Source organism: Chondrus crispus, genomic scaffold, assembly GCF_000350225.1.
Source record: "Chondrus crispus Stackhouse genomic scaffold, scaffold_552, whole genome shotgun sequence".
NCBI classification, from domain to species: Eukaryota; Rhodophyta; class Florideophyceae; order Gigartinales; family Gigartinaceae; genus Chondrus; species Chondrus crispus.
Genome location: NW_005178539.1, coordinates 10,820 through 22,493, shown reverse-complemented (window position 1 = coordinate 22,493; position 11,674 = coordinate 10,820). Strand labels below are relative to the sequence as shown.

At 57.5% G+C, this 11,674-nt stretch overlaps 1 protein-coding gene across 1 annotated transcript; it reads right to left on the bottom strand.

Moving 5' to 3' along the window:
• Window positions 1-544: 544 nt before the first annotated feature.
• CHC_T00000637001 (hypothetical protein) lies at window positions 545-1,945 on the bottom strand. Its single transcript, XM_005710276.1, has one exon. It carries the CDS (start codon window positions 1,943-1,945, stop codon window positions 545-547), a length of 1,401 nt encoding a protein of 466 aa, XP_005710333.1.
• Between the last annotated feature and the right edge of the window lie 9,729 nt (window positions 1,946-11,674).

The following is an 11,674-nucleotide window of genomic DNA, read 5'->3' as shown; positions in this document are numbered from 1 at the left end:
CCCAAAACCACCACCGGGAAAATGGCCAGCACCCGCGACGAACACGACAACACAACCGCGCAACAGGTGACTGACGAGGATATATGCGAAGGGGGGGGGGGGGGCGAGGACGGGCTGTGGGGGTGTACCGTATGCAGACATCACATGTCTTCCGTCCGCACTGATGCCAACACTGTGCCCCCTGTCCGTGTGTCCAGTCAACGAGCCTCCTCAATGTGCTCCGCCTGGTACGAATGCGGCAACCGCAGTGTAGTGTGCGTACGTCTCGTTGTCAGAAGATGGACTAGCGTTTCATAAAGCCGGGTGATGCATGCAAAACAACAACTCAGTTCTTGTTTTGCATGCATCACTCAGCTATGAAGACTTTTTTGGCTCCTCTACTGTCGTCCTGACGATGATGCTCCCGCCAAAACTTTCGCACCTTCTTTGTACTCATTATAAAGCGCATACAGCTGATGCCACGTGCAGAGCGCCTCGCCCCAGACTACACCGTCGTACACGTCAACTCAGTCCAAAAATATGCGGTCACTCTTTCCTTCTTCGGTCACGGCAGCAAGAAACGAACACTGTCCTCTAGCCAGTGAAGGGCGTCTTCCCGGGGAGCACCGTCTTCCGCTTCCCTAACCATGTCCAAGTATCTATATGCATCCACGAGCGGCGCAAGGTTGAAGAATACTTTCCCAGTCAATCCAAGCAATCCGTCAATGTCAGCTATGTCCATTTCCTGTGCATAGGGCTCTAGGATATCCCGGTTGCACCAGTCAACATCAAACAAAGGATGACCTGCGAAAGAGCTATCAAAGTCGAAAAACCGGACCCCTGGACCCTCATCGGCGCCCTTCCTGGTTAGGTTCCCACTGGTCGTGTCATTGTGTATCAAACAGGTAGGCATTTCCAAATCAACAAGTTCCGTCAGATCATCTTGCAGCTTCACCTTGATGCTCGACAGTTTCTGCCTTTCTTCCGTTTCTAGCATGGGCAAAAGCTCCTTACACTGAAAAAGTGAGTTCAAGTTCTCACGCATCCACAGTGGTGAATAACATGGTAGTCCGGCCTCCAACAAATCAGGCAACACCTTTGCGCTTGCGCGGTGCAGACGCGCCAGATCTCTTACGCCCTGCTTACACGCTTTATCTTCCAATCCACAGAAGCTAGTCTCGTCACCGTGGTCCACAAGGATCATTTGACGACGTTCCACATCTGCGAACAACGGCTTGGCGACAAGATCAGGAACAACGTTAGACATTATTGACGTGACTCCAGCATCGTTCGACGTGGATGCACTGCATTTAAGGTAGTAATTACTCTCATTCGTCTTGATCCTTAGCACGGCTCCTCTGGATGACGCACGGATCTGAACCAATTCCCCCATCACATGCACATTGTGTCCATCCAATATTTCGCGCACCTTTCGAAGCGTTTCTTGATACCATCCAACAGAGGCCCAAGGCACCCGTCTAGGCGGCGTAACGTTGGCTACGGTCTGTTCCAGTTCTCGCCGAATGGCTTGCTCCGCTTCTTTCTCCGAGTGCGACACATGGACGACACCCGCTCTGTGATCATTGGTGATGGCCACCCAACTGCATCCAGAAGGCACTTCTTGAGATTTCTCATGGCACTGAGCAACGAGAATGGCGCGGACCTTAGTAGCTGAAAGATTAGGCGTTTCAACGGACAACTCCTCAGAGTAACAATGTCGAAGAACAAGAAACGGAAATTCGATACCAATGACTGTCTTGGCAGCGCTGCACACACCCTCTATCGAGCTGTCAGATACTTCTTTAGAAAGAAATCCCGGAAGCCTCCACTGATCAGGACCACTTGCCACAAGCAAAACGTATTGATGGCTCACATCAAACGTAAGAAGTTGCACCTCATGGACCAAATCCCTTTCACAGCGTGCTCTGGACGACTCGTAGATAGGCTGTTCGCTGCGAAGTGACATCTCTCCCGATTGTAGAAGAAATCTTGCGTGCTTGTTCTGTCGAGCTTGAGATATTTTCCGTTGAAGACTTTAAGGTCAAGCGTGTACCAGATCGCAATAGACTACACCGTCCGAAGTTGGACAAGTCAAGCATGGACCAAAGATGAGCTGCGTAAATTTTGAATTTCTTTTCAAAGCGAAAAAGTGGCCTTATTATACAGCATGAGAGGCCACTTGTCACCTAAACACTAATTACAGAGCTTACGCAAACGAAAATTATAGCAATACAATTGCAGAAATTCTGCATCATCAATTACTGATATCCATTTCTGAAAATTTTGTGAACACTTTTATAAAACGTTTACCTCAAACGTAGACTTTCAAACGTGGGAGTATTAGACGAAAAGGGCATGCAGTACAACTACACACTGTAGAGCGGTACCATCGTCGCAACAACGGCGATCGAGGTAGCCGTCGATTGCGCGATGGGCCGGGGGAGGAAAAAGGACCATCGCACAGCTTTGGTGAGACGTCAAAAAGTCCTTTCGCAAGTCGCGTTCTGCAATTCTGTTTGCAGACGATCTACATTTGCTGACTCCGCCTTCTGTCACACCACAGCAACTCTTGCTTTGGCAATGAAAATAGCACATGCTATCAAGGACTATCGCGATTACTGTACATGTTTACGGAGAGTTTATGTGCGTTTCAGGTTGTGGGCGGGCCCCCCACGCCACCACTCGCTTCCTCTCTCTGGCGGGTAGCCACAGCAGCCCGCGACGTAGCAATCTCCGCTAATCTAGACCTCCATCACGCAGTGCCTCCCGCTCCCGACCAGACGCTCAACTCCCAGACCGGTTCGCTCCTGCTTGCCACCTTTGCGCAAGGGTCACACCGCGCTTTCCGGTGCTGGTAATGCCATCGCGTTTGTGTAGCGCTGTTCCTCGCCGACGCCGCGCTTCCGCGTCGTCCCACCCGCCATTCGCCGCAGCCCCTCCCGCCGTCTCCCTCGCCGTCTCACCGTGCAGAAAATCAACGGCGCTGTCGCGCAGGGTACTATTTACACAATGACACCCGACTCTACCGCGAGCGCGACGCAACAGCTCGCCAGCGTCGCGTTCTACAAGGCGCTATCGTCCCACTTCCAGCGCGTCTCTCACATGGGCGCGCCGTTTTTCGCGTCGCCGATGCGACGAGGCGGCTCCTGGGCGCGCCGTTCGTGCGCAGTGAGCCTGTCGTGCCACTCCTGCGCAAAGTCTGCGAGACACGTCGTGAGCTGTTGAAAATGGTCTGTGCCTGCGCCACGCGGCTCTCCCGTGGGGAGTGTGCGCGAGCGGGTCGGCGAGCTCGATGCTCCACCCGGCCTCCCGTTGCGCCATGACCAGTTCGCGTCTGTTGGACACGCTGTGCGATGAGGTGGCCGGCGTGAGGAAGGGCGGGAGGAAGACGAGTGTGAGATGCGTAGGGGAGATGAGGGAGGCGAAACCGTTCGCAATGTTTATGGCGGCTACGTTGAACGCTGGGTTGTCGTACGTGAGGACAGAATTGAGGGTGGAGGCGGCTAGGGCGACGGTAGAGATACTAGAGGCGGGGAAGGTGGGAGGGGAGGTTGTGTTTGGCGGAGGGGGGAATCCGATGGAGGCGCTCAAGGAACTGGTGGTGGTTGTCAGGTCGGACAAGGCGGGGGAGGGTAAAAGGGTGACACAAGCGTTGGTAGCAACGAATTGGTAGCCTTGTATCATGCATGTATTATATCAAACTACCGCCAATTACACGACACCTGTCCCTATCATTTATCACGACATGCAGAATTCTTCTTCACAAAAACCCACATTTCAGCATTTTTCGTCACGACTTCATTGCGGAACTCTGTATATGCAATTTCAGTGTAATGTTCTTTGCTGAATTGTTTGCAGAATTCTGCAGAATCCGGCTTGCGTAAGCTCGCTACCGGTGAGCTGTACGCGGGCCGGATTCTGCACCCTTCCCCGGCAGGGTAATTTGGAAAAAAGGATAATTTGGAAGAAGTTCGAAAACTTATTAGCAGACCGGCAATCAGTACACTGAAGGGCAGATAAACAATTCCCATGTGTACAAGTGTCCGATAGTCCTCGGACGATCGTATGAGGATACAGTTTGCGCGCATTTCAAATCGCAAACATGGCGGGAAGGGCAACGTACGTGTTGGGTACCGATATAACACTGATGGTCGTATTTGGACACCCCGCTCCTCCCCAAGACTTCTCACAAGAGTATTTTCAGCCATATGCCACTATGGTGACTCTCTTGATGCGTACGCAAACTCGAGAGGCACAGAGAAGGACTGCACGAGACGCCATGGTGCGGGAGAATCGCCTCAAGGCGGTGAGCTACTGCAAAAACAACGCAAGCTGACAGAGGTTATGTCTGTGTGCTCTCTATTGGCTAGAACAGCCATGCGCCTTAAGAAAGCTGTTGCGTCAGAAGACACGGCAGTGCTGGAAAACATGCTGGATCCAAGAGCACATAGGGCAGGTAGACAGCCGGCTCTCAGTATAGACGAAGAGCAACTAATCGAAGATCATATGAAATTCATTGCCTCACGAGGCTTCGCCATGGATTCCAGAACACTTCGCAGTGTCATGGCAGCAATTGCCACGGACGGCTGAAGAAGATTCGAAAATGGTCTGCCTTCTGCTGACGTCGTCGGGGCTTTCAGAGCACGCAATCAGGATATTACTTTCAGAAATGCTGAGAACAAGGAGCGAGCAAAGTTCAGGGGAGAGAACTACTATCACGTAGAAACGTATGCTACGGCACTGGAGAAAGTTGAAGCAGCCACCCCAGGCATTTTTGCAGATGGAAACAGACTGGAATATGGACGAGACCGCCGTAGATGCCAAATTTGGGCGGCGGGTGAAAGTATTCAACTCCTCCGACACACATCATGGTGGTTTTCGGTCCTCCTCCGCCAATATTGGGACTGGTAAACATTTGACAGCTGTCGTCGTGACTTCTGCGAGTGGAAAATGTTTACCTCCTTTCTTTGTTTTTGCCGGAAAAAACATTATGTCTTCCTCGTTTGACCCGCTCCCCCACAAAATATTTAAAGATTCCCAAGGGCATCCGCACTGGTTGGATACAAACGGATGGTTTCCGAGGGATGCTGCTATTTTTGCATCCCAAAATAGGTCCATGGAGATGGGTCTGATGCCTTTTTAATGGAACATATCGATAGGAATGTGCGGAAATTTGTGCCTCCAGGCAAAAAGTTTGCTCTTTGTCTTGACAGGCATGCGCCGAGAAATGGGTACAAGTGGCTAGAATTGTGCGTGAGCAAGGGCTGCGATGTATTGCAAAGTCCTGCCAACACTTCCCACTTCTTGCAGCCTTGCGATGCAAATATTAACAAGTGCTTTAAATCTCATGTACGAAAACCACGAGACCAGTTGTGAGAAAAGGCTCTGATTGGCACGAGATCAATGCGTGTCAAGCTGATGGTTGGCGTTGCAGGGTACCGGAAGCAGTCACGTGGTGTGAGTAGCATAAACACCCCAACGACAGGGGTGTATGCTAAGTCCGCGTAAGAGGCCCTGTAGAACGCGAGAAGAATAGAAAGCACCAGTAAGCAACGCGTGAGGAAGGACACGGGCCGGTAGCGGTGGTAGAGCGGGTCGGGTCGCGAACGCATTAGTGTATGCGGTAGAGCGGATGGACGCCTCGACGTCCCAGCGCGGTACTGCGTGACGTTCCAGTACCGACGGGCGGAGGCGAATCCTAGCTCGCACGCGCACGTACGCGTCCGCTACCCGTGTCCTTCTACTCTAAAACGCGAACAGAGAGAGCGTCCCCGAGTTAGAGTAAGCGTTCCGGGTTAGCCGACGGTGGGGGTCTGGCCAAGCCGATGCTTGCCTTCCCTCCGCCGCCGTCGGTTCCCGTGGTTTAATATACAATTACGCGTCTGTCGTGTCTATCATACAGGGCTACAGTACAGTCCGTACTGCACTGTAGCGCGTTACAGTGCTGAGCTACCGTACTCAGCTACTGTAGCGCTGTCCATACACGTGTGCGCGCGCGCGCCGATGATACACGTGTGTGCAGGCGTCCTGACAGTCCTGACAGTACACGTGTGTGCGCGCTTCCTGACAGTCCTGACAGTACACGTGTGTGCGGGCGTCCCGACAGTCCTGACAGTACACGTGTGCGCGGGCGTCCTGACAGTCCTGACAGTACACGTGTGCGCGCGCGCGCGATCTAATTCTAAATCTAATTCTGATCTGCGCTTATGCTACACGGCCGCCGCCCCAAGAGTGAACGTCCGCGTTCACCCTGGGCTTGAGGAGGATGCACCCTGACTGTCCCGTCCCCTTTCGCCCCCGTGTTTTACCGTCGCCGTCCAAGTCCGCTCTCGTGACCCCTTTTCCTTCCGTGCTCGGTGCTTTCGCTTCCCGCTAGTCGCACGCGGCGGTCCTCCGTGTCCCCCCCCCGCCTCGCTTTTGGGCGTTGCGTCCCCCTGTCCTTGCGTTGTCGCGTTTCGTTCCCTGCCGCCCCGGGCCGTTCTTCTTACCATCTTCTTCGCGCCTCTTCACGCGCTGCCCTTGCTGTACTTACGTCGCTGCGTGGTGCCGCGGAGTACCTCGTCATGAACGCCTACCCGCCGGAGGGTCCGTTGCCGACGTCGCTTGTCGACCCCGCCGTTGAACCGGCTGAGCAGGGGGCTCCTGTCGTCGAGATCCCTGCTGCGGACGGTCCGGGTTTGTCGGACGCGCTACCTGGCATGCGTATGGCGGGCGGCGCGACGACCCGCGCCGCCTCAGCTCCCGCTTCTCCGTTCCAAAAGCGTCGCTCATCTACAGTTTCCGTCGAGTTGGTGCCTCCGCCGCGGGCCCCCGTGAGGCCGGCCGTGGCGTTCCGCCCGGCGTCCGCTGGTGTCGATGCCCGCCGCGCCGCCCCTGCGACCGGGGCGAGTGAAGCCGCCGCCCTTCTTCCGTTGGCGGTGGTGCGTAACGCGAGGGGCGCGTCCTCACCTTACCAGCCTACTGTAGGCTCGCTTGGCACGGACGGCAGTTGCCGATGGTCGTCGGTGCAGGGGGGAGCGGCTCGCCCCGCGGTCGAAGCGGGCGTGGAGGAGCGGCCCTCCGCTACGCAGTGGCTCGGGTCTCCGTCGTCAGAGGCTCTCCTTCTCGGTACTCGCGAACTACGGTACCCCTGGCAGCGGCGTGCTCGCTCAGGAGTTACCGTCGAGGAGTTGGCTGCTCGTGCCTGGCTTCGTCCCGACCTTGCGCGCGTGCTCAAGGTGTACAATGCTGGTGGGCTGGAGGAGGCGTCCTCGGTCCTACACCGTCTGATGACCGAGGGCGGCGGGTCGGGCTACCAGCTCCCGGATGAGCTGCCCGGCGACTGCACCTTCGCCTACAGTACCGCGGAAGTGGAATACGTGGACCGAATTGGATGGTTCCCATTCGGTCCCGGACAGGACGGCTCACGTCGCTTCGTCCTGCCCGAGGTGACGGGGCTGTACGTATTTCCCCGTCCCTACGTTCACTCGAAGCCGTGCGTGGCATTTCAGAAGTCCTCTTGTTCCCTGATGCGTCTCTACGCGGTGGGATTCGCGCACCACGACTGGTCTGCCTATCGGCATCCGGACGAGGTGAACGGCCGTATTATTCCTTCCGCGGCCTTCGCGTCGGGCTTGTCGTCGGGGGACTTCCCGGTTCTCCCCCTGGACGTCAGGGAGAGCTTCCCCTCGTTAGGGGTTCATCCCCTCCTGCCACCCGTCTTGAAGCACTTTGGCTTCGCATGTGCGGACTCTCAACACCCAGCCCACTCGCGACTCGCGTACAATTGTCCGCGTGAGTGGGCTTGGTCCGTGTGTTGCGCCTTCATGGCGGAGGTACACGTTAACGCGCGAGTGTTCCTCCAACCGCTTCAAACCGTCGCCCATCTCGAGCGACTCGTGGCAAGCCTTCCCGACGCGTCGGTGCATCCCTCCGAGCAAGGCTCGTCGCATGTCCCGTGGACATTCGCGCAAGCCGTCGGGCTAATGATCCGCGCCGGGGACGTCAGCGCGCAGCACTGCCAATCCTGGACGGATTACACCACCGGGGTCAGGAGTTCCTTCCTTGCGTGCGACGCGGGTGCCGACGTTTTCGTGGCGCGGCCTTCCCCGAATTCGCCGGTCGTCGGCGGCACTGGTAAGCGAGGGGGAGTTGGCTCAGAGAGCCGGCGTGGTCGGCGTAAACGTTATCGAGACCTAGACGCGGTGGGCGCGGCTCCCATTGATTTGGGTTCGAACCCTTCCCGGCGGCCCCGGTCGCCGTCCGTCGCGACTTCGAAAGGGGAGCGGTCCGCTCCGAGCCTATCTTGCCGGTCCCTCCACTGGAGGACCCGACCATCGGGGGTCCCCTACGCGATCTCGTGCTGTCTCAAAGCGAGCTAGCGGCCATTCCCGAGCTGACGCGTGTCCTAGGATCGGCTGCTCGTCGTACTTGGACCGTGGGCTCGTTGGTCGCGACCCTGGGTAGTTGGTTCCTAGCCCGAAGTGACGAGGCGCGACGGCTCCAGGACGACTTGGGAGTGCACACTTTGGAACTGCGGCGCTTAAATCGCGAGCTCGCGTCCTCACGCGAGGCGTCCGAGCGCCAGACGGGAGAATATGAACGCGCACTGTACGACCGCGATCGATATAGACGCGAGCGGGACAGTTTACGTTCCGCCCGATCTGCGGTGGGGCCTCAGGTCCGCGCTTCGGAGCGCGTTCTAGCCCCTCCGGCGGTCCGCGATCCTTACGCGAATTATGGGACCGACTCGCCCCCGACCGGCGGCTTGGCGCCCGGAAGCTTCGCTTCGCGTACAGGCGGTCCCCCGGCGCGCCTCACTCTGCCCAGTCTAGCATCGATGGCCGCCGAGGTCCCGCGAATCCCGGGGTACTGTCCTCCAGACCACTATGGTCCGGGGTCTACCGTGCCGACTAATGACGCTAGTCGCTAGCGTCGCGGCTCCCCCTCTTATGTCGGCGAGTGCGCGAGCGTGGCGGTGCGTACAATAAAACGTCGAGGCGAAGTCGCCTCCTTCCTTCGTAGTGCGAGCGGGAGTTCGCGCGGTCTGATCCCTTCGCGTGGCTGAGCCCGTCCCCTCAGGGGTCGTCCCCTAATTGTCGTGGGCTGCGCGGATAACCAAGCAGTCGTCTAAGTGCTGAATGTCATGGCAGCGCCCGTGGTGACTCTCATTCTTCTCGTTACGCGTAACAAGGCCGCGGTCTTATTGAGTCCCCGTGCATCGCGGGGGTGCCTTACGGGTGGTCGCCCGATACGCGTTCTTCGCCCCGCCCAATCAGGCGGGGCGGGAGGAGGTGTATGGGGTCGCCATCCGAGGTCCCGCGTCGCGTTAAGCATGTTCCCAGGTCACGGCGACGGGAAAGAACAGCGTGAGCCGGCTTACGTGCGGAGGCGCTCGGTGGTATGTGCGTTCGCACGCTGGTGCGTGGCAACGAAGCGATGCTTGCGACGACTGTGTCTTCGCGAGTATCGCTCTTGGCTCATACGAGCGGTCGCGGCGGAACGCGGAATCTTCTTTGTAGTTCGCCCCGTGCGGTGTGCGCTGGGTCCGACCTCGCGATGGGGCAGAGGGAGGTCAGTGCCCACGCTCTTACCCTCCCCCCTCTCGTGCAGCGTGGTTCGTACCCCACCGAAGGGCAATGCGTCCCACACGCTTCTTTTCGCTCTCCGATTGCGTGTCGCTCTCCCACCCGTCCTGTCGGTCGCCTGCGCGCGTGCACACGTGCGCATTGCCTCACTGTAAGTTTTCTCCCCTTTTTTGATTATTTCCGGGGCGGCGGCGGATCGTTGCTGAGGCCGCGGTGCGCATGACTTGGCGTACAGTGTCTCCCCCGAATGTATTTCACCGATTATTTTTGGGGGTGCCGCCGGTGATTGACCGTAGTGTCTGCGGCGGGCGGCGGTGCTTTCTCGGTATATTGCTCTCAGGGTACAGTGGTTGGTGTTCGTCCAGCCCCCTTCCCTTTCTGCTTTCGCGTAGCTTCGCCTGTCGGCGTGTGTCCCTGTGGCGAATTCTTACGCGTGTTAGGCCCCCAACTGGGACTTACTTTTTCGTCCATGTTCTCACACGCGTGTGACGCAAACCTTCGGCACCGACGGCCGTGGGTCCTCGATCGAGGCATCTTCCTGGCCCGAGAGAGCGTGAATAATCGCGCTATTCCGCTAATAGGGCAACATGTTACCTCGCCTTCGTTTCGTATTCCTATTTTCGAGGGGGCGGGTCTCTGCCGGCTTTTGGTACCGTTCGGCCTTTTTGCGGCGCGTGACCGGGCCCGTTTGTCCATACCCTTCTGCCGACTCGCGATGTCTTGTGTCTCCCTGCATTGGCAACACCTGTCCTTTCGTACGCGTAACGTGATTCTAACCGCGAGGGGCTAGTTTAGCCGAAAAGTAGCGGTTGAGGGCCCCCTCCTTAACAGTGAACGTCCGCGTTCACCTCCGAGGAGAGGTCTCGCCCTGTACGCGTCCGGAGTCGCTGAGCGTAGCGCGACACTAGCTCCTCCGGCACGTGGGTTCTCGTGGTCCAGGTGGGCGTGTTTTAATCCGCTCACTTGATGAGGAACTCGATAGTTCTGTCTTCCATCACGGGATGTTTCAGTAGCCGTTCGACGGCATACTGTGTGCCCTCGGTGACCTTGTCAGCAAGGTCACCCGGGGTGGTGGTACTTGCGCGTGGCGCGTTTGCAGGGGGCGGCGCGTACACGCAGCGGTCTGCGGAGACGCGCTCCGTCACCCCATCACGATCTATCGTGATCGTGCGTCGGTCGTTGGCCAAGATGCGGTATGGTCCAACGGCCGGTGACGCGAGCTTGTTCGACGTCTTTGACCCGTCGGTGGGGTTGAGATACGCGTAGTCGCCGGGCTTGAGGCGCGCGTTGATCCTTCGAACGCGTTTATCAAAGTCGCGTTTGTAACGGGCCTGCGTACGGCGCAGGCTTCCGGAGGCCTTCTGTATTGTTGCGTCGAGGGTCTTGAGGAACTCTGCCCGCTGGGTCCCCCTATCTGGAGGGGGAGCGTCCCCGTCGACTCTGCGGAGAGAGAACTCCGGCGGGGGTCTGCTAAGCACGAGCTCGAAAGGTGTCGTACGCGTGGTTCGGTGTACGTGGGAGTTGTACGCGTAAGTCAACGGCCCCACGTACACGTCCCAATCGTCCTGATGTTCGTTCACGTAGTTACGAAGCATTGACGCGATCGTCCGGTTGTAGCGTTCAACCTGCCCGTTCGTCTGGGGATGGTACGCGGAGTTGTACATGTTAGTTATCCCCAGGACGCAGCACACACTCTGGAAGAACTTCGCGTTAAATTGCGGACCGTTGTCCGATAATAGCGAACGCGGCACGCCATACTTGAAGACCCACGCGTCGCAGAACGCGATCGCGACCGTATACGCGGTGATGGTTCGAAGCGCGACGACTTGTGTGAGCTTCGTGAAGCGGTCCGTTATGACCAGGAGGAATCGTTTCCCTGCCTTGGTCTTCGGGAGTGGTCCCGGGATGTCTATCGCGAGACTCTCCAGCGGACGCGTTGCGGGGAACAATCTCAATCGGTTGAGATGTTTCCGTAGTTTAACGCGATTCATCGCGCAGGTGCGGCACCCTCGCACGGTAGACGCGACATCCGCAGCCAGGTGTGGCCAATAATATTCCCGACGGAGCGTTTGGTACATGCGGTTCTGCCCCGGGTGTCCCGCGATGGCCGGGTTGTGGCAGAGCCGCAG